The 23,675-nt window shown below is 44.0% G+C and overlaps 1 protein-coding gene across 1 annotated transcript in view; it reads left to right on the top strand.

Moving 5' to 3' along the window:
* The window catches only part of SORCS2 (sortilin related VPS10 domain containing receptor 2), a gene marked incomplete at its 5' end in the record, with an annotated part of 143,908 nt that overhangs the window by 50,079 nt on the left and 70,154 nt on the right, over positions 1 to 23,675 (top strand). Inside the window, 2 exons of the mRNA XM_082234236.1 lie at positions 18,611 to 18,775; positions 20,018 to 20,091. Of these exons, the coding sequence (XP_082090362.1) occupies positions 18,611 to 18,775; positions 20,018 to 20,091 (239 nt within the window). The remainder of the gene's footprint in view (positions 1 to 18,610; positions 18,776 to 20,017; positions 20,092 to 23,675) is intronic.

The following is a 23,675-nucleotide window of genomic DNA, read 5'->3' as shown; positions in this document are numbered from 1 at the left end:
CCTTAAATGGACCCACAAGAAGGACCCGTGCTAAGCATGCTGCAAAATCAGTGCCATCTTTTTATGCATTTAACCAGTAGTGGCCAGTGGGGGGGGGCAGCTCCAGAGTTGGCCCCCTGATACTGGCATCGCTGCAGCTCCCATGGCAGAGCCAGTCTGGTGCTCCTGACCTCAACACCACTCTGTGATGCCAACCTGCAGCAGCAACAAGTGTTGGGAAGGAGATCTCGCAGCTCAGCCGTGCCACACTGGCTGCTACCACATTTCAATAAAAAAGTTTGGTGGCCATTTCCCGGCGTGTGGCTGCTGTCACATGCTGACAGCTTCTAGAAGCCACAGGTGAGAGCTGAGTGCAGGAGCGGGGGAGCAAAGGTGGACAAACTACCCCAGAAGGAGCATGACGTGTCCCCCACCAGAGGTACTGCCCCTCCTCTAAGACCCCAGACACCCCAAAAGATTGCAAAGATTGTTGCTTCTGGTGACTCATGTGACGGAAACCAAGCCCCTCCCCCATGGTGATACATGAGTGCCATCATATGTGCCACCTCCCCTCACACAGTCGCCGGTGCATAGGCATGATATGTCTCCTCAATGCACTACATCACATTCACACCCCCAAAACCCAAACAGAATCCCAAAAACCTAAGCAGATTTCTCTAATAAAGGCTCACACCTGTGAGGTCTTAAAAATTTTAACTTGTGCTGTCAAAGTTGTTGCACCACAGCGCCCCTAGTGGCCACTCTGTGGTAGTAGCAGGCAATGCCACAGGTTTCAATGAATGAAACACCCCACTGTGCAATTGTAGCAAGCAGCACCACGGGATAGGGGCCACTCTATCTATTTAAACTGAAGCAATTAATCAAGCTTGTTTTGCTAGGGAAAGTTTGTATATATGAATGTTTCGTAAATGATTTATTCTATACAGTGGTGCCTCGCAAGACGAAAAGAATTCGTTCCGCAAGTCTTTTCGTCTTGCGATGTTTTTCGTCTTGCGAAGCACGGTCCGTCGCAACTGCGCCTCTTCAAGCGGCTTTTTAAAAAAAGCGCAAGACGTTTTCATCTTGCGAAGCAAGCCCATAGGGAAATTCGTCTAGCGAAGCAACGCAAAAACGGAAAACCCTTTTGTCTAGCGAGTTTTTCGTCTTGCGAGGCATTCGTCTTGCGGGGCACCACTGTAACATAAACCTCCAAAATTACCCCCCCCCCCACTTGTATTCTGGGAAACCTCTGCTGCCATAATCCCCTAAGTGTAAGATTCCCAGTACATTTCCAAGCACAATTCAAAGTGTTGGCCTTTAAAGCCCTAAACAGCCTCGGTCCAGTAAACCTGAAGGACCATCTCCACCCCATCTTTAAGCCCAGACACTGAGTTCCACCTCCGAGGGTTTTCTGGCAGTTCCCTCACTGCAAGAAGGGAACCAGGCAGAGGGCCTTCTTGGCAGTGTCACCCTCCCTGTGGAAGACCCTCCCATCAGATGTCAAGGAGATAAAGAGCTACACAACTTTTAGAAGACCTTTGAAGACAGCCCTATATAGAGAAATTTTTAACATTTGATGTTTTATTATGTTTTCATATGTACTGAAAGCTGCCCAGAGTGGCTGAGGAAACCCAGCCAGATGGGCGGGTATCAATTGTTGTTGTTTGTTGTTGTTATGCAGGCTGCAGCTTCTCAGGGGAAGGATCTGGGCAGGGTTTCTCCAGCACAAGGTTCCTGATGGAGATGATTGAGGAGGTGTATGGCAATGATTGCCCAGACTTTCCAATGAATAGGATGTACCAATCCTGTTGATTGCTCATGTTGTTATTTGAATGTAACTGTTTAGAATGTTTCATGCAAATTCTGTCTGGAAAGGTGTAAGACTTATACTGTAATTCACAAAATGTTTGGTTTGACACATTGTGATATTGACCTATCTGACCTGCTGTAATCCCTTCTAATTTTGTGATGCACCTTTGACGTTTTCTGTGCCACAGATGCTTTGCTTATTGTTTTGTGGGAAACGTAAACCTTCAGAAGGCAGAACGTCCTTTAGGTTCTCATTTCTTTGCTTTTAGAGAGGTTGAATCTTTGTCACGACTAATAAACGATCAAAGGCTTAACAGCCCACTTTGCTTATGGATTTTTGCCTGGTTGTCTTTTCTGTTAGTCTTCTACTCTGACCAGGGAGCCTAGCTTCTAGCAAAAACCTCAGGACAGCGAGCCCCAATTTCGTGTTGCAACGGAAAGCAAATTGATAACACTCACAATGGCAATGCTAACTTCCATCATTATTTCTGACTGAGTTTACAGTAGATTGCTAAGAGCCAGGGACTCACTCGTTCCTAAGATCCAGCCTGGCTCCACATGAAGCATTTCAGTTGTCCCCAGGGATGTCAGTTGAATTTGTAATATAATGTGCAACGTGGCTCTTCCATGACTGTAGCTCATGCAGCCTGACGTGAATATATACAGATTGGGGGGTGGGGGTGGGAGAGAGCCCAGCAGTCTTAGCTGTTACTCAAGGGGACCAACTGAAATGAATGAACCTGACTAAGTTATGTCCATCAATTTCAATGGGTCTACTCTGAGTACAACTTAGCTGACTGCCATCCATTTCTAGCTGACTAGAAGTCACAGGTTTGGAGAAAGGCTGATCCACACATTGCATTCTCCATGTGTGACCACAGATAGCTTTGGACAGGTTGCATGGAGCAAATTTTGAATGTCTGAATAAGCACTTAGACGTTTTCTGATCTCAGCAAGGTAAGAAAACATTGCAAAAAGCATGTCTTACATATTTGAAGACCTAATAGGTTTCAGTTCTCTTTGTGCATTGCTGCTAGAGATGTGATCACTTTCTTTCAAGTTCTTTCTCCATATAGCTCTGGTACCAAAGGGGGAGAAATTGGGTTCCATTTGCTTTTTAATGTAAACTGTCTTATTTTCATTTTTCAAACCAATATATGAATATGAAATGCAACCACCTTTCAAAATCTAATTTCCTAGGTTTCATTAATTTTAAAATTTGGTAAAATTGAACACTGCCATGATGTCAGACATGCCTGTGATTTTAGCCACATCTTGCCAAGCATGTGTGACACCATGAGAGTTTTCATTTTTACAAAATTTTCCAAACTAGTGAAAAATTGGATATGAACTTGCTTCCAACTAAAATGTTGGAAAGTCAGTGTTGTTGAAAGGTCACTAGGCAGCACTGAAATCGGTAGCTAGACGTGCTCCTTTTCTGTTACCAGTGGTTTGCCCATCTATTGTATTTTTTATAGAAGTGAGACACTGTTCTTTTCCAGGGGGATTGTGAGAAATGTGCTACTCCTGTGGGTTCAGCCTGTCAGCTGTGGTCATTCTCCCCCAAGCACATTTTCTGATTATTAAAAATGCATGATGTGCTAAGGCCCGCAGTTCCTTTTTTCTGCACCTAAAAGATCTGCTCCCCCAAAGTATTGAAAAATTTAACACCTTACTGGCAGAATATGTTCAGAAGATCAGTTGGTGAGTCTGTGTTAGCATTTTCAGAGGTTTTGTGCTGTGAATATACTTAGTACAAAAGTCTTGTAGAGAAAGTTTCTGATCCTGATTCTTGTTATGCACTGTCCTTCTCAAAGCTGCACACCTGCAGTGCTGTGACTAGTAGGTTTCCTGGCCAGAAGTTGTTGGCTATACAACAGGTCATCTCTTGCTGTAAAAAGAAATATAAGCCCCCAAATGTATCTTGTGCATTGCACTCTCTCATCTTGACCACAGTGCCCTCTTCTCTGTTCATCTTTTTGTGTGTTGCCCTACGTTTTCTTCCATGCCAAATTCACAGCATATTCTCATTTTTGTGTGAAGGAGAAAAGACTATGATTTCTCAAAAGGCAAATAATTATAGCAAATTGGACTCTGCTGCCTGTCAAACCTATAATAGCTGGAGAGATGTAAGACTCTGCCAAGCAAAGGTGATGATCTGATTTACATTCCCAAATTCAATTCAGATCAATCCCCAAAGGCAAATTTGACTTAAGCAATGCTTTAGAGGGATAAAGGGGGAGTTCCAATCCTACAACAAAGAGTATTGAGAGCTATGATATGCCACTTAGGATTTCAAAATGCTTATAATCCAGGGGAAGGAAACCTTAACATTTCCAAAATAGTATCATGGAACATGATATGGGTGACTTAATACAATTGTAGATGGAAAGCAAGTAGAACATTTAACTGAATTCCATATTATACTCCTCTGGAAGACAAGGATTTTATTGTCAAATTGGATTTCTCCTCAGGGGTATGTAACTTTTAAAACCTGAGCTCTTGCATCAGTCAGGAAATTAATATGAACATAAAGCAATCCTGCCAGCTCCCATAGTTTTGTCACTATAAGCACACAAAGTTGGTATAAAGAACCACATTTTGGGAGGGTGTGTGTGGAATCTATAAGCTCTCTCTCTCTCTCTCTCTCTCTCTCTCTTCCTCTTCCAAAATTCTCAAAGTAATCATCTGCCAAAGATTTATTACTTTGGTAATATTTACTATATGCCGTATGCTGCTGGGGAACCAGTTGTCTCCAGCAAGGAAAGGGTTTAGATGGGGAGAAAACTAGCTGAGGAATCCATTATTCAGAATGCTTGTTACTTCCAGCCATGGCCCTGTGTTTAAGAATGAGCTGGCTGAACAGGAAATTGGTGGGTGGTGGTGGTTAAGTAGGTCATACGGTTCAAAATGGTTCAATGGATCAATTTGAAACTTGGCAGTATAGAAGAGGTAAGTTTGAGGATGCCAGATTTCAAGCAGAAAGGATGACAAAATTGGTTATTTTAAGAGATTAAGTTATTTACATGGTTTACACTGAGGGAAAGTAATTTCTGTCTGCCCAAGAGCCCCACTCTCCCCCAGTGCCAATTCTAAGTCATGTAAAGAACTCAAGTTGGAGTAAAACCAAGAAAACATTTGGGCAACTTGAAGATATGTTTTAAAATATATTAAAAACAAAAACCTGTAACAGGGCAAACATTTTCTGGTCTGGAAATACTATCGTGGGGAAAGCATCACGTTGATATTCTGTTTGTCAGACCTCTTATGTCTTGTGTGTGGTCTTTGATTTATTTTTGCATCCTTCACCTCCATCGCAAAAGGGCACAAATATCCACATAACAACGTATATGCAAGTTTCATGCAAATTTGTGTGTTTTGTGAATGCAGAAGAAATCCCAATTCACATAGGCACACCAAATCCTGATGGCACTCCTCTTCAAAAGTGTATTGTAAAGTTGTTGCAAGGGCTTCATTTCATATGGAAGGAAACCACCTGTTTCTTGTAAAACTAAACCGGTGGTGCAACTGCAGTGGAGTTAAAGGGCAAAGACATTGAATATGTGCATTTGCCAAAGTGATTTTGGAAGCTGGTTATGTTTCGCCTGGAAAAGACAAGATTGAAAGAGATACAATAGCCATATTGAAATATCTCAAGGGGCATCACATGGAAGAGGGAACAAGCTTGTTTTCTCCTGCTCTGGAGGGTAGGACTCAAACCAATGGCTTCAAATTACAAGAAAGGAGATTCCAACTAAATACGAGGGAAAACTTTCTGACAGTCAGAGCTGCTTGACAGTGTAACAGTCTCCCTCAGGAAGTTGTGGACTCTCCTTCCTTGGAGGTTTGTTTTGAAGCAGAGGTTGGATGGCCAACTCTCATGGATGCTTTAGCTGAGATTCCTGCATTGTGTGGGGTTGGACTAGATGACCCTTGGGTACCTTCCAGCTCTAAGATTCTATGATTCTCTTAGGGTCCCTTTTATAAAATACAGAATTTTAATGGCACTTGTGGGTGTTCCCAGGCATGTGAGAACAGAATCCCTGTGCTAGGAAACTGAACCCTGCAACATTCCTCAGCTTTCCTGAGTGAGGGACTTTCCTCACTCAGCCCAACTCATCCAATTGATAAACGTCGGCTCATCCTCAGCTTGGCAGCAGCAGCAGCACTAACAGGGGAAATAGGGACATTCTGGGATCAATTCAGAGGCCATGATGGCTTTCGTAATTCCAGGACTGGCCCTGGAAAATCAGGAAAGAAGATTCCAGACTTTTGGGTAACATAGGTCCAGTGTGGAGTGGATCTTCAGTACATGATCTGTTCAGGCATTATGCCTTTACAGTATATGAGCCACACCACTAAAAATGGTGAATTGGTACCAATTGGTGCTGGATAAAGTTGAATGTGTGTGGTTTTTTGTTTTGGTTTTTTTGCAAGATTTATACCCCAGTAGTTGGAAGATAGGTGGTAATCTTGCAGTTTTCGCTGTCTTACATATTTTCAGTGATGCTAAAGTTGGTGCCCATTTCCTTATGCGACAAAGAGCCAAACTAATAGCCTCGATAGTTTATTTGATCCTACACCAGAAAATATGAATTATAATACCCCATATCGTACATTGCAATCACTTCTCCCCTTCAAGATACATTATTGTTTGCTGGGATAAAGATTGTTGTCGGTCTTGAGCACTTCAATGCTTGATGACCTCAGCCTGCTGCTATGAATTAGAGAACTGTAGCTTTGCACCCCAAAAGAAGCGCCAGGCCACCCCCAAACGATACTTCCACAGCACCAGGGGATTGTCTCCTAGGACATTCCATAGAGTTTTATCTCACCCACTGCTTCCTTTTTCTGCAAGGCATAGTCATTGCCCAAGTCAGCCCAAGACATTTTGGCACCTAGGGTGAACCGCAAAATGGTGGTGCCACACTCACAAACACCCAGGTGGCGTTGGAGGGTGCTGCTGAGGAGGAGACAGATCTGGCCTCCAAGGAGTGCGCCACAGCCATCAGTGCTACTGCAGCAGCGGCAGCAGGCAATGGATTCCTTGGAGGCCAGATCTGCTGCCCCTGTGATCCTGCTGCCTGAGGCAGTTGCCTCACTTTGCCTCATGGGTGGGCCGACCCTGGTCACTGCCCTCCATGATAGTAATGGCCACAGCTGCCACAAATGTTCAAGGGAACTGTAGATTTGCTCCTCCAAATAAGCATTGGGTCACTTCCCAAAGACAGCCCTACATAGTGTGCATGTTTGCAAGGGAGCCCTGCAAGAGGAGAAACATCTGGCATGGGGGATTTGAAGCTGAGGAGCAGTGCAGTTCCCTGCAGTTCCCTGTTCAAAATCACATTCTCCAGTAGCCAGTTTTCTTAGCCAATGCATCTTGTCACAGTATTGTTGCACACTTGAGTGCTCCTGGGCCACCGAAAGGTCAGTTCCCCTTACTCTCAGTTGCCACAAAGTACAGCTCATAACATGCCCCTCATTCATTTCCACTGTGTAAATGCAAATAGGACCAAGAATGTTTATTGTACTACTGCATTATAGGACTCAGAAAGTTGATTGCATTCTACCTAATATGGAAATTGTCATTTACTTCTAATCGGGCTCCCTCATTAACTATTCTTCTAAAATGTCAACCTGGCAGCCTTTCAAGTGGGAAATTGATTTCTTTTGTTTTCTGTTTTTTAAAATAGCAAAAGGCTGATCTTCAGGTTGGGCTGTTTATCTGGAAGATGCTCCAGAGGTGAAAACTAGACTGTCACATTTATCTCACAGTTTCAGCAATACTCAGTTATTGCTACAGTCAGTTATACGTCTGAGAGTTAAAAACAAAAACCCGGAAAAGAGAATGAGAATATACACATTCCCTTTAGCACAGCTTTTGAAGGGAATCTGCATAAAATGTTTCCTCTAATTTCCCTTTCCGTGCCTAAATAAAAAACACTATTTTTGTGTATAACACTCAGTCACTTGAAGTCACCCTAATATAGATAAGCACATTTATCCTTGCCCTTATAATAGAACCTGTTATCTGTTGTTGTTGTTTTTGATAATAGAACCTGTTATTAAATTGATGGCAGCAGATGGCCGTATTGTTGCAACGTGAAGATGTTCCCATATGCTGTTATGATAAAATGGTGGTTTGTTGTTGTATCTTCACAAGCCGTAATTCTTGCAGGGCTTATGGAAGAGTAGCAGTACTGTATTTCTCAAGCCTAGTGAAACACAGGAACCTTTTTTGTACCAAGACAGACTATTCCAGCTGGGTTTTGTCTGCAGTGATGGGCAGCTGTCAGACTTGTAGGATCTACTTTGTTTTCTTCCCTAGAACCTTGAGATCTATTAGCCCAACGCATTTAATAGACCCCTAGATCCAGAACTCCATAGTAAGAGGTGCTTCCATCGCCCCATTTATTTAGAGGCCTAGGAGGGGGTGGGGTTGAGGAGGCAAGCCATTCACGTTTTTCTCTTTTCACCAGATGACACAGTTGTGTAGAGGACTGGAAAAGATTAGCCTGATGCAAGGTGTATTGACATAAGCAGTGATAAAGAGAATATTGTTTAGCTCTTGGAGATAGTTGTACAACCTTTAAGCCAAATATTCAAAACAACCAGTAGGGGTTGAAAGGTGGTATGGAACAATTTGCCTTAGGTACAAATTGACTTTATTCGTCTTGAGCAATTTTAGCCTTCAATGTGATGCCACCTTTGCCCTGTCAAAGCCTTTGGATGAATGCCAAGTTAAAATAGAAACTGAGATTAGTCTATTCAGCTACAAATATTTGATTGTCAATCACCATCACTATTTTGAATGACAATGTGTGTGTAACTGAATGTTGTATTAACACAATAATTAACACAAAAATACAGTTTTTCATTTACCTGGGTAATAATTATTTGTTAATTGGAATACTTAAAATTCCAGTTTTTTCTGCCCTTATTGAGACTTTCAAAGTGGCCGACAATCACCATAAAAAAATCTACCAATAAAACAAAAACAGCGACCGCAGTCTTTAAGCAAAAGCAATCTGCAAAAAAAAAAGGAGAAAACTTCAGTAATTTACTGAGTAAATAGCTGTCTAAACAACAGTGTCTTAACAGCAGAAAGGGCTGGGGAGGTTAGAGCCTGGGCTTTCTCTCTGCCTCGGAGGGCCGTGGGGCGTGGAGCAGACCTCCCCGATGATCCAAGCATGTGGGTGGACTCATGTGGAGAAGGTGGGCCTGTATATATCCTGCTCTGGAATGCTTTAAGCCAGGGGCAGCAACCTTCTTCAGCCGTGGGCTGGTCCCACGTGGTGGGACGGACTATATTTTGAAAAAAATAATGAACAAATTCCTATGCCCCACAAATAACCCAGAGATGCATTTTAAATAAAAGTGCACATTCTCCTCATGTAAAAACACACTGAATTCCGGACCACCGGCGGGCCGGATTGAGAAGGCGATTGGGCCACATCTGGGTCCCCAGGCCTTAGGTGGCCGACCCCTGGTTTAAGCCTTTAAAGGTTGAAAGCAGCACTTTGCATTGGGCCCAGAAACAACTGAATTGAAACTGGTTTTGTTTTCTCTGGTAGTTTGAATCTTGCCAGCATTCTTACTGTGGCATTTGGCATTCAACTGAAGTTTGCATTCTTCAAAGGCAGCCCCACATACAGTTAGAAGTTATGTATAGCTAGATCTTGCTAGGATGCTACTAAGGCAGGCAGTAAAATATATAAGAAATCAACCTTTTCATTATAAATACTTTCGGGGGGGGGGAGGAAATTGATCCATTGCTTGCACATTTTGAAATGTAAGCATGGTTTCAGCATAATTTTTGAAGATGCTCTTTTATTAAGCTTATTTGTGATACTTCTTCTTTTCCCCGATATAAATAAGCTTGCTTCTTACTCTTCTATTAGCTACAGTGGTACCTCTGGTTACGAACTTAATTCGTTCCAGAGGTCCGTTCTTAACCTGAAACCGTTCTTAACCTGAGCTACCACTTTAGCTAATGGGGCCTCCCCCTGCCACCGCACAATTTCTGTTCTCATCCTGAGGTAAAGTTCTTAACCTGAGGTACTACTTCTGGGTTAGCGGAGTCTGTAACCCGAAGTGTCTGTAACCCAAGGTGTTTGTAAGCCAAGGTACCACTGCATAAAGATTTTTCTAGCATCCATCTCTTTTTTTTTTTTTTTTTATAAAATTTTTATTAAGTTTTCGGATTTTATATAGACAAAAACAAAAACACAAGAAACAAATAAACACATAAACAAAGAAAGAGAGAAAAAAAAAAGAAAACAACAACAAACATATATACTTTCCCGAAAATATTATTTCCTAACCCTGGTCATAGACTTCCCCCTACCCCCTCCCTTGCATCCCCATTTCCAAATTTATGTCAGCAAATTGGCATTTCCCTGTCCTAATATTAGTCCTTTTATAAAAACAAACAAAAATTAATTTTTTCTAAGTTGGACCTCAATTCCCTTCCAACGATTTCCCATTTTGTCTTGAATAATGATCTTTTTAACCAAATCCCATAATCATGAGTGTTGTTAGATCTTAATTTTTTTCCCTCCCTCCCATCCCCGGTTTGCGTCCCTTCCCAAAGCATGTCCAAAATAACAGTTCTTAGCCCGGGTTCCTCACGTCCGAGGCCCTCCAGTCTCTTTCAGTCCCTCTCCGCCGGTCTTGTTGGTAACCTTTTATGCCAGTCGTCACATCTCGAAAGAGTTCTTTCACCATCAGTCCAAAGTCTCTTCCCATATTTGCAAACAGCTGCTGAAGAGTTTCCACAAGGCATGAATCTTGAAGGTAATCAAAGTCAGAGTCTATGTGGAGGCCCCAATTATATTTCTTTATTTTAAGTTCCTTAATTTCATAAACTCCCAGGGCCTCCACTTTCATCTTCTGCATCTTTCGTGGATTTATAGTAGATTTACTCCAATAGTCTCCTTGTTTGTATTCCACAGGCGTCAGCTTCTGCTCAGTATTTTCCCACATCATTTCTTCTCTTTCTTGTTTTGTCTTCTCCTCTGCTTCTATTATCATTTCTGGTTCAGCTGTGGATTCTTTCTCATTGAGGTCCTCTTTACATTCAGCAGGACTACTTGTTTCAGAAGTCAAGGTCATCAATTGTTCACTCATAGCCGTAGTCTGCTCTTGTAAGATTCCAACCAAGTAAAACATCCTTTCGATTTCTCCCAGTATCTTTCCATCCACAGCCATTGTAATTCCACAGAATTCCCTCTAGAGGGAATCTGGTTACTTAGTATTCTTTTCCCCAACAGTCCTCTGTCTTGTTATTGTTTCTTTATTTCCAACAATTTTAGATCAATTGTAACTCTTTTTAGTCCAGAGGTAACTTAGGTAGCAATTTTCCACTATTAACAGTCCGTTTGACAGCTTTGACAGCTGTCAAACTCTGCGCTTCTTAAACCAGCTCCAAAGCAGGACGCTCCCGGGCCCGGGAGGGGGGTTATTTACAGCAGAACATAAAACATCCAACACTCCTCTCTCCTGCTCAAAATTTCCAAATCTTGGAAGTTACTGTCTTTTTTAAAACTCACCCTTTACAGGGTAGGCACTCCAGCTTAGTTCTTTTTTCGTTGCTCTAAATCGTCTGCAAGGTAGGGGGTGCGGACTTCCTTTTAGCACATCCCCCGATCGTCTCAAATTCAGTGGATAAATTTCTTAAAAGCCAAGTCCAAATTACTCACGGGTTGTTTTTTCAGCCGAATTTCAAGGAAGGAAGTCAGCGCTCTCCGGTCATGGCTCGCGGCTTCGCTCAGCAGAGGTAGCGATGGACTCTCAGTGCCGCGCCACCCCCCGTATCCCCTCCGCAGCCTTTAAAAAGGCTCTTCGCGAATCAGGGGGGGCACTTAAGGCACCCGCCGAGTCTTCAGTCCGCAGGCATTCCGCGCCTGCGGTTTTAAGGGTCCCCGTGTCGCCGGCACGGCAAAGACCCGTCCCCTGCTGAGCCGATTCCCTCCGGAGCTCGGAGGGAATCCGCCATTCCCAGATCGCGTCAACCCCGGAAGTCTCAAGATTTTTCTAGCATCCATCTCCATGTATTTTGTATGAAAAGGAAGCTACCAAATGTGACAATGTAACCTACATTCTTTTTCTTACCTTCTGAATTTTTGCATTATTGTTTTCAGTGACTGCTTTCTATGAACAAATGAACGAACAATTGATGTGAGTTGTCATGACATGATGTGCCTGGGGCACTTTGATTAGTCGTAATTTTGTAGACCAGCCATGACCTTCCTACCCTGTTGTCATCTTCTTCTCTTTACAGAAATAATGTTCGATGCCACAGTGGCACATGCACCTGGGGCTATTACTTAGAGGCTGCCATAAGCCTTGCTAATTACAGTAATTGCTTTGGCCACAATCCAGCCAAAGTTAAGCACTTTTAAGTCCCATTGATTTCAAATCAAAACTAAGTGCCAGCATTTAGATCAATGAGTTTGAATGTGATGTTTTCACACACAATGTAACACCCGGAAGTGTCTAATCGAATCTGTCTGAGGTTACATGAAGGCAAGCAAATTACTCTATAAATGTTAGATTTACCCAGTCTGTATGGAAATAACTTATGCCATGTTACTTTTTTAAAAAAATCATTTTGGGTGTATTCTGGAAGCACCCATTGCCTCATTCAGTTCTGACATCTCTATGTACAAAAGTACATTACATCCACCGCGTTACCCTGCTTGTTCCACCAAGCTTGCAACTCTTATCAAAAAGAGACATGAGATTCATCTGGCATGACTTGTTTGGGGAACTATAAAATAAGTAATTGCTTCCTCCTAACATTTTCTTGTCCCTGTTGCTTGCATTCTTCTAAAATGCAGACCTCACAATGGATTCTTTGTTCTGGTTCCACTCAGCTCCCCCTCCCCATAAGGCACGCCTGGTCCTTGAATTGTGCATTGTGCAAGGGAGGGGGCCCTTGATTTGCCATGGCCATGGTGAGGGGATGCGGAGTCCCATTTGGTGGAGCAGGTGGGGATGGCAACTCTTTGCCTTGCTCTCTTCTGCCCCCTGCCTTCTCACAGCTGGCTTTCCTACCCCCACACCCACTAATGGTATGAGGGAAACAGACAAAACTTTTAGGCATTTTGGTATAGATCAGGCATGTCCAACAGGTAGATCGTGATCTACTGGTACATTGCGTGGTAGATCCTGGTTGACCGCTAGCTCCTCAGCGATCTCCTTACAAAAAAGCAAAAAAGGAAAAGAAAAAAAACCAAAAAACCCCCACCAAATTTGGCTTCCTAAAAAAAGCTCAAGCTCCACAACTTTGGCTTCCTAAAAAAAGCTCCACAACTTGGGGTGGATCACTGCCAGTCTTTTTACGACAATGGGTAGATCACTGCCAGTTTTTTTATACTGTGAGTAGATCACAGTCTATCGGGAGTTGGACGTCCCTGGTATAGATGAATACTGTTCACATGGAATCATACCTGCAGCGTCTTATCCAAGGAGGCACACAAAATTAATATGCACGCAATGTGAATTTTCCAGTGGCCAAAAACTAGAAGGTGTAAATTCTGTTGCATTACGTTTTATGGTTTTTTATATTATAAGACATTTCTACATACCACCTGCTACATAGAACATATGCTGACAGTGTACAAAAATAAGCCCATAATTTGGTAACACTCCCAAATTAACAGCAGTTGCACGATATTTCTTTCACATAGTAATTAAAAACCACAGCAGAGTACTTCTGGAATGTGAAATTGCATAATAGTATGGGATAGAGGTTAGAACAATACAGAGGGAAATTTAATGCTGCCATCTCCAGGTAGCACATAGAATAGCATATGTCAACTGAGATCAATTTACCTAAATTCATGTTTTTAATGAGTAATGGAGTGAACAGACTCCTCCATATGGTTATATACACGGGTGCACTGCCATGTAGAGAGACTAGTGTACACTGGATGTGTATACAGGAAGTCAATAGCCATTTCCGTGATCACAATGGCTGAGGTGAGTGTGGCAGGGATGAGGGCTGCATGTACAGACTCATCCCACCTCCATTTTGCCTGCTTCTTTCCCCTGGGGAAACCCATGGTTTAGTGCTGAATCAGAACAAATGGCAACCAGGTTTGTCTCAGATTGCTGTTTGTTCCGATTTAGCACTAAAGAGCAGGTTTTCCAGGGGAAAGCGATAGGGCAAAGACAAAATCATTTGGCACAAGACAAGCGGAAGTGCGAATGAGCCCTGACTCACCCTAGACCTTCTCCATGTACCTGTTACCCACTTACACAATCACACGGAGAAATCTGAAAGAAAAAACTGGCTACTAATATATGAAGAGCAGAATGCCACTGTATATTGGTACATTTCTTATCACAGAAACCTGGTTAGCAGGAGGAGAATTTTATATTATTACAAATCTGACAAGTTACTCCTCTTTCTGTTGTATTACAAATGTCCTTGGCAGTTTGTTGTATAGGTGCAAGCAAGGTTGGTATGTTTTTGGTGTGTCAAAAGGATGTGGACAGGGATCTCTAAACATTATGGATTTCCTTCTTCATGTTTTGATATGCTGCGTTTTCATTTCATGCACATTTCTTTTGGTGGTACATGGACATTTCATTGGAAAGAGATGTAAAGCATCAAAGAACTTCTCTGGCTTTGCTGCCAGACTACAGACTGTCAGTGAGCTCTGGAAATTTATCTGTGATTGGTTTTTCCAGGCGCAGTGGCCCTCATGTCAGAATAGTTAGGAGTTGCTTGGTTGCAGGGGTGCCAACTTGAATAATAGGCCCAGGTAAGCCCCGCCCTGCATAATCAATCACATGATGTGGCACACACAGACACTATTTGAATGGCAATGCCCATCAACTTTTTTTGGGGGGGTGGCCCCCTCAAATATTTTTTTGGGGTGGCCAAATACTACTCAGCCCCTAGGAGTCAGCTCCTGTGCTTGGTTGCCAGTTCCTCTTTTGTATAGCTTCTAAATGTAAAAGGTGAGTCTTTTAAAAGAGGCCCCGTGGAAAATGTATACTCTATATCCACAGAGCCTCTTTTAAAGGACTCACCCTGTGGCATAGCTTCTTCTTTATGGGGCTCAGTCCACTTCCACATGGAGTAGAGCACTGGAATGCATGTAGTCTGAATACCACCAGGCAGTGCTTATAGTCTTTCTATTTAAGCCTGTGTTGAGCAGACATGGGGTATAATTTAATTTCTGCATGATTTGCTTGTTAATTGAGCATTCTGCTTTCATTATATTTCCCTCCTAAACTGTTGTTACTAGGCTGCAACTCTTGGGAATTGGTGGGATAGAAAATGAACTCAATGAATAGCTACAGTGGAACCTTGGTTCTTGAATGGCCTAGTTGACGAACAAATTGGCTCCCAAACGTGAAAACCCGGAAGTAAGAGTTCTGGTTTTCGAATGTTTTTTGGAAGCTGAATGTCCGATGCGGCTTATGCTTGAGTGCAGGAAACTCCTGCAGCCAATTGGAAGCCGTGCCTTGGTTTTTGAACATTTTGGAATTCAAATGGACTTCCGGAGCAGATTACGATTGAGAACCAAGGTACCACTGTCAGCGGCGTAGCGTGAGTTGTCAGCACCTGGGGCAAGGCAAGTAATTTGCGCCCCCTAACCCGGGGCAAGGCAAGTAATTTGCGCCCCCCCCTACCCCCTAACCTGCGAGTTGCCGCTGGCGCTGCCGCCCAAACGACGCCGCTTGCCCGGAGGAGGAGGGGGGCAGAGAGGCGAGGAAAATGCAACGGCCCAGCAGCTGCAGCAGCACCGGCGGAGGCGGGGCTGTGAGGAGGGGCTGCCTGGCGCGTCCTCCACGGCGAGCGCTGAGAGCCGCTGCCTGCCGGGTGCCTTCAGCCCGGACGCACGCACAGCTCGGCGGTTCCGCGAGACATGCGGCTCCGCTACAGCCTGCGCCCGAGGCTCTTTGGCGACTCCGGAGGCAGCGAGCGCGCCCCCCCAGATGTTGCGCCCGGTGCGGCCGGCCCCCCTGGCACCCCCCACGCTACGCCACTGACCACTGTAATTCTCTTCTAGAGTGAGCCCAGTTTACTCTGTTCTTTGCTGCTACTGGAAATCTTTTCTCCCACTATCAGAGGCTGATGGAAGCACGCAACCCGAGGATCCCTCTGTGCAGCACATGAATTTGGAACAGAACAGCACAATTGTGTTGTTATGAATCATGTTGGATCATGTGTAATTTGCACAGTGTTTTACAATCTTCATCTTACTGATTACTGCAACATTAGAGATAATGCAATATTCTAATTTTACAAATAATGAAAGGAAATTGAGAAATGGCAAATTGCCAGATAGTTAGCTAGTTATGGTAATTCATATTAGGATTCCACCCCCTCCCAAGTTGATCTCCTATTTAATCCAAAATCAATTTTAGTCTTTTCCTCTTAATATTGTAGTTCAGGCTCAAGGTAAGCCCTGAAAATGAACACTAGGTATTTTCAGAGTATCCATTGCAGATATCCTGAAGTTGTAGCACTAGCCGACTCTGGCCTGATTTCATTGTTGCTCTTATTGCTGCAGCATGAACGGCAGCAAAACGCTTCTTTGATATGCTTTTGGCCCCTTGCCGTATGTAGCGCTTAACATTCATAACATCTGACTGAAAAGGCATGATGTTGAATGTGTGAACGCATTTAACATGCCTGATTTTTTCTTATAACAATAGCAGCTCTCTCTTCCTGCGGCCCCAAGAGGGATTGGAACCTCAGCTTTGTGATAATGGAGTTAACTCTTACCTCCCTCTGCAGTCCTGCCAAAAACCCTTCCTCCAGAAGCTTCTATTAGCTCAGGGGTCAGCAAGGTTTACCTCGCCTGGGCCGGTTCACTCCAGCAGAGATCCCTCCGTGGGCTGCATTGCGTGTGCACACACCTGCAATTTCCGGTGTCTGCGTCTGCGCAGATGCAATTTCTAGCGCCGCAGAAGCGAGTCCCCACGCCACACAGGTTTAGTGCAGCACGTGGGGACTCGCCAAGTGGGCGGCTCGGTTTGGGGGCGGCTCGTGGGCCGGTTAAACGACCCCCATGGGCTGCTTGTGGCCCTTGGGCCTTAGGTTGCCTACTCCTGTATTAGCTCCAGGAGACAAGCATGTTGGGACTGTTGCATGCGTGAAATGGTTAACCTGTCCCCCCTCTCTGTGTGCTGCAGTCCCGATCCTGGTTGAATGTCCCTGCAGCTTGCTATTGCTAAAATAAACAACAGCCGGTGTGGGCATTTGCATGCTTACACCACACCTGTTTGGACCCACAGTTCACATGCCAGAGCATCACTTGGGGCATCTCTACGCTAGTGCATTCAGCCACAGGGTCTGCAGCCATGGGCCCCTCCCCTCCCCTCCAACAAGTATGGATATTTTGCTACCTATGTTGCCTGCAGCTCCGCAACCCTGCAGGGATTTTGCAGCAGCAGCCATGCTGCACAATGATGTGATCATCTGACCTTTGGCTCTATGAGGAGGGGGAAGTCTTCAGTGGTTTTGCTTACACACAGAATGTATCTTGAACTAATTTGTTCACTTCACCGTGTTTCACCATGTTATTTCTTAATCCATGGTACAACAGCCTTTCAGTCTCCTCTGAAATGTCACTTGTGGACAGTGAGTGACACTGTTACTGACTCTTGAGTTGAAAACAGCTAATTCTGGATCTGCCGTTAGTGGATACAGTCTAGTTCCAAGCAAAATCTGGAGTGGATTGTCATCCGGGTTGTGTGCAAACTGGCAGGTGAGGGGGAGCAGGCTGGCTGAGCTGCCAAGCCCCAGCCCTGCTGGCAGGTCACCTTTTACAGCACTCAGTGGGTTTGAGGATGAAGGCTAGACATAGGGGGCCTCTCCTGCTTCAGGGCCCCCCAGGACATTGCTGCTTGGCTGTTAGCACATGAAAATTATAAATGCCTGAATAGGTCTGCCAGTGGGAACCGTGAAAGGTACTGCAGTGTGGCTCCAACAGGATGCCTGCATGAGACAATTCCTCTTGCAGAATTCAGTTAGTTTCTTTATGCAGTTTGCAGTGAATTGTGATCTAGACAAATAATTGACTGCTGACTCTCACCACCGCTAGAGATTTACCATGTACATGTTGGCATTTTTTAGATTATGAGCACATGGGCAAAGAATTGTCATTTTAAAATGTATTGTATTGCTCCGCAAGGAAAATGCTGTCTTAGGAAGCAGCTTTGCAGCATTAATGGTAGTATTAGGAAGATTAGTTCTTTCCAACATTTTATTATCCCCTCCTCCTTCCAACTGCAGTCCTTGTCCCCCGTATTTTGCTGCCTCCTTCCAAACATCTTGTGCCAGTTGTGATATGATCACTGATAAAGCATGAGCATAATTCTTGTTCTAGCCTGCAACCCCACTAGGGAATAAGCACCGTAGAACAAAATGGAACTTTCTTTTGAGTTAACATTTATACGATTGTGCTATAAAAGTCCCTTCTCGTCTTCAGGGGATCCTGGGAATTGTAGTTCTATGGAGAAGTAGCATAGGGGATCCTAAATACAGAATTCCTACACCATCGTCCTACAAATCCTAGGTTGGTTTTTTTAGGAAAAGCCATGGGAGTTGAAGTGGCATAAAACCAATGGTTATAATTGTAGCTTATATGACCTGTCCTAAAGGGATTATCATTAAATGGCTGATATAGTTCCTCTTTTGGTTTCTGGACCAGTTGGAAGGAAGATTGAGCTGAATCAGCTCAGTACATCTGTGCCTATTTTCTGCTCCTACATTTCTTTGCCTTTTAATAAGATGAAAAAGATTCCTGTAGGTAGAACAAGAGTCTGGCTAATCTGCTGTTCTTTTCTTTTGTAGATAATTCTTGTAAGTTCTTCCCATAATGACCTGGATCAGAGTCTTTTTATTAGCACAGATGAAGGAGCAACTTTTCAGAAGCAGCCTATTAATTTCTTTGTGGAAACCCTGATTTTTCATCCAAAGCAGGAGGATAAAGTGCTTGCCTACACCAAGGAGGGACAGGTAAGAAGGGTCAAGCGGTCATTTGACATTTCTGAAATGTTATACCAAAATAAGTTCTAACCACTTTAGAGGAATAGTATTCAGATAAGGGTGACATTATTTAGCAATGGGAAATTATTATTCAGGTCATTCAGTGTAGGCTGTACCCTACACACATCCATCTCATACTATTCTTCAACAGTTAGTGTTTCACAGCTGAATAACTGAGCAGAGTCCATCGAACAGCATTGGCTTTGAGTTGCACCAGCCAGTAAGGAAGTGATATTAGGTATATGAAAGTCATGACGATGATTGCACATGTGTGAGCCATTCTGTCATGATATGATTATTTACCGTATTTTTCGCCCTATAGGACGCACTTTTTCCCCTCCAAAAATGAAGGGGAAATGTGTGTGCATCCTATGGGGCGAATGCAGGCTTTCGCTGAAGCCTGGAGAGCGAGAGGGGTCGGTGCGCACCGACCCCTCTCGCTCTCCAGGCTTCAGGAAGCTCTCCGCAAGCCTTGGGAGCCCGCGGGAGTTCCCGTTGGGCTCCCTAGGCTTGCGGATAGCAGCCTGAATCTCAAAGCCTGGGGCGCACTGCACGGCATGCCCTGGGCTTCGGCTCCCCGACCTGGTTTGGAGGCTGGTTTGGAGGCAAGGAGGCAGAACGCCTCCACCCCACTGTCCCCCGACATGGTTTGGAGGCTGGCGGCGGGGAGAAGCGCGCTTCTCCCTGCTGCCAGCCCCACAAGCTCGGGGGACAGCGGGGAGGCGGAATGCCGCCATCCCGCTGTTCCCCGACCTGGTTTGGGCTTCAGGCAGATATCCGCAAGGCGTGGGAGCCCGGCGGGAAGTCACGCCGGTCTCCCAAGGCTTGCGGAGAGCTGCCTGTTCTGGGGGCTGGGGTCGGGGGAAGCTCGGGCTTCCCCCGCCCCAGCCCCGTGCCTGGGGGGGAAATAATTTTTTTTCTTTATTTCCCCCCCCCAAAAAAAACTAGGTGCGTCCGATGGGCCGGTGTGCCCTATGGGGCGAAAAATACAGTATATGAATCTGAATGTTGCTTCCTTTTTGGTCATGTTTTGTTGATATTTAAACAAATTGAAATGAACTAAGGGATGGCAGCCAGTAATTTGACCACCTGGACAGCTCACTCGCATATTACTTCCAGCCTTGAAAATTCATTTGCCTGTGCTTATTGTACTTTGTAAGAAGGATTAAATAAAAACTGTACTAAAATGTTCTGCTTTTATTATATTTTAAGCTTTATGCATCTCTTGACTTGGGGACAAGATGGACACTCCTGCAGGATCACGTGTCAAAAGACCATATATTTTGGTAAGAAACATAATGTTGGTCTCCATAAATTAGAGTTAAGGCAGATCTTTTGTTGGTTAGTGTGGTTTGATGGAAATTATCCTTGGATGAAGGAATACACTGCTCCAGGGCCGGGGAATCCTTGGCCCTCCATATATTATTGGACCCCCATCAGCCCCAGCCAGCATGTCCAGTGTTCAAGGATTCAGGGAACTGGCAGTCCAGCAACTTCTGGAAAGCTAATACAATTGCGTGACCTGTGGTTTCAGTAGACATGGTAGAACAAATAGGTACAACTAGTCCTGCTTCTTCAATGGCCCACTCTTCAATGGTGTCACCCTCATCCACTGGTTTGGTAGCAGCATGTGAGCTCTGATTTAGACAAAGAACTTGCATATTCCAAAGGCTTTCCAATTCATTGCAACAAAGCAGAAAATTTTGCGCCTGCAGATCTGAGCCCTGTGTCAAAGATAACTGAGAAACTTCCTCAGCTCCACTAAACACTAGATAATAGATAATATACTTATATTTTATATATTTGATTCCACAATCTGATCCAGTTATTTCAGTATAGTTCCTTGAATCACTACTTTTAAGTTTTATGTGACAAAACCCAATCAAACTACCATTCTTGTATGGAGGATTCATATAGCAAATTAACTGATGAAAAATGAATGTGAGAAGTATAAACACACAAAAAAACATATATCAGGGCACAGGTCACTTGGGGAAAATAATATTGTGTGCAAAGTTGGAGGTAACCACTGCTGACTTTGTAAAAAAAACAAAAAAAACAAGTGAGACTTCTATCACATGTGCCCTAAGGCAAAAAGCTTTTGGTATATGGCAGAAGTGGGGACGCCCAGGCCCAAGAACCCTCTTGACTTCTCTGTTTGGCCCTCTGTTTGGCCCATGCCCCATCACGGTCCCTTCTTTCCACCCTGAGTGGTTTTGCCTGGCTGGAATGAACTCCGATGATGCTTCTTGCTTGCCCGGATGTAGGATGGAGAGCAGCGTATTGGTGTGTGTAGAAACTAACTGGTTTCCACTTCTGCCTCAACTGATGACGACGGATCGTTCCAGTCCTCCAGGGCTGAAGAGAGGCTTGGACAAAAAGGAGGAGGGTGAGGAGGCCATAAAGCCCCCTGAACCTCCTCAGTAGGAATTGGGGAGACTAAGATACCTGCAGGTGCCTGTGGTGTCTGGGTTTGTGCCTGGGGGGCAGGCAGGGGGAAGTGCTGGGTGAGAGCTTCTCCATTGTCTGCCTCAGTGCGTGGTAGATCTCCTCTTCGAGTTTTGGCTAACTTGAATAAAAGTTTAAAAGGCGCTCTCTGGGCAACATGCTGAAGGGATGCCACAAGCAAATCAGCTGCCGGCTCAGAGGATTGGGACTATGAAGGTATTTATTCGAAATTTCAATGACTTGAAAGGACAACTCCTGCTGTTAACTGGAATTAGAGGCAGCGGGACAGATTTTTTGATGTTTTACTTGGAAATTGCCAAGGCTATATTTTACTGCCTGCCCCCAAATGAGGATTAAAAAGTGAGGAAAGTGTTTGGAATGTGAAAGCAAAGCAAATAACAATGGCATATAATTTCTCCATTAGAGAAATGGAGGAAAAGAGATCGCCTGAGTTGTGCTAGGTGACTTTGAGACTGGCTGAATTTGCAGTGGATCATCTTCACAAAAGACCGCAGAACAAAATTTGAACTTATGTTGGAAAGACTGGAACTGATCACTATGATCAAGGAATAGCCATGAGGGATTAAAGTAAATAGTAAGTCAGTCTGAAGAAGTGAATATATTGGTGTAGTGGTTCATCTGGAACTGTAAGGGGCAAAATACATTTGCCCTCAGACAAAAGGAGGTGGCCAAGTCTTTTATGGTTGGAATTCTCCAGGAAATATGGTAATATGGCACATCTCCTTCCTAACACAAAGGGTTGGTGGTAAAAGCTTTATCTCCAAAGGAATGTAACTAATGGCCTTGAAAGGTTGGAGCAAAGACTGAACATTAAAAGGAAAGAATATGGTTTAAGGATGAGTCTTCATTGGAAGGATCTGTGCAGAGATTGGAAGAAAATGAAACTACAAGCAAGTTGGAAAGATGAAAGATTTAAACTACTATAACCTCACTTGTTGTTATTTGATATAATTTTGTCTTATTTTTATGCAGGAGTTAGTAAAGGTGCACCCAACTGCCCCCTGTCCCCCCCAAACAGTATTTATGTCTTGTCAGGATTGAACCTCAGTCTGTTAGCCACCATCAATCCTTCAACCGCCTCCAGACACTCACACAGGACATTCACTGCCTTCTGATTTAAAAGAGAGGTCGAGCTGGGTGTCATCCAAGTACTGCTGAACACCCAGCCCAGACCCCCTGATTATCTCTCTCAGCAACTTCACATAGATGTTGAAGAGCATCAGGGAGAGGACAGAGCCCCGAGGCACCCCACAAGTGAGAGCCCAGGGGTCTGAACACTCATCCCCCATCACCGCTTTCTGAACACGGCCCAGGAGGAAGGAGCAGAAGCATCTTCCATAGATTGTCCGGAAGGATACCATGGTCAATGGTATCAAAAGCCACTAGGAGATTCAGCAGAACCATGAAACAGCTTTCCCCTCTGTCCCTAACCCACCAGAGATCATTGACCAGTGTGACCAAGGCAGTTTCAGTCCCTGAATCAGGTCTGAATCCTGATTGGAAGGGATCCAAATGGTCATCATCCTCCAGGCCTGCCTGGAGTTGTTCAACGATCACCTGCTCAATTACCTTGCTCAAGAATGGAACATTTGAGACTGGGCAATAGCTGGCCATATTGGCCGGGTCCAAAGGTGTTTTTTTAATAGCCGCCTCTTTCAGCGGGTCTGGGAAGGCTCCCTCACAGAGGGAAACATTCACCACCCCGCAGAGCCCATCACTCAGTCCTTCCTGGCTCGCTTTTATGAGCCAGGATGGGCAAGGATCAAGGAGACAGGTGGTTGGTTTCACTCGTCCAAGCAGCCTGTCCACATACTTGGAGGCAACAGATTGGAATTGAATTCTACATTTTTAAAGATATATTAAAATATTTGTTGTTGTAGTAAATTGTATTATTTTACCACTTTGGTGTTTGCTGCCCTGGAAGGGTAGGGGTAGCATTGTAATAATTAAATGATAAAACCAACCATGATAATCAAAATGTTGAAGTATCAGGAAGCGCTGATTGGTTGGAAGCCTGTGGCTACCTACATTTAGTGGCAATAAAGAATTATAGGAATAAAGTTTGATTTCATGATTCTATGAAAATATTAATGATATATATCTGAAAGAAAATTACGCTGGAAGTCTTCAAATGATTAACTTTTTTGAAATGTAGTCTTTTAAATTACTCCACCTTTGTATTGACTTTGTATGTTCTTTGATGTACAGCTTTCAGTCTTTAATACTATTCGAAACATTGTACATCTGTATAGCTTTCTATTCTGCTTATACCTCATTTGCCTTTGTTCTTCTGTGTTCTTTATAGAGATAAATAATTAAAATAAAAGTAAAGAAAATGCACAGTGTGGAATGCAGGACAGAAATGTCATAAGCAAGCCTATTTAGTAAAAAAAACCCAGAG

Source organism: Podarcis vaucheri, assembly GCF_965113315.1.
Source record: "Podarcis vaucheri genome assembly, chromosome: 8".
Taxonomy (NCBI): Eukaryota; Metazoa; Chordata; class Lepidosauria; order Squamata; family Lacertidae; genus Podarcis; species Podarcis vaucheri.
This window is presented reverse-complemented; position numbering and strand designations above follow the sequence as displayed.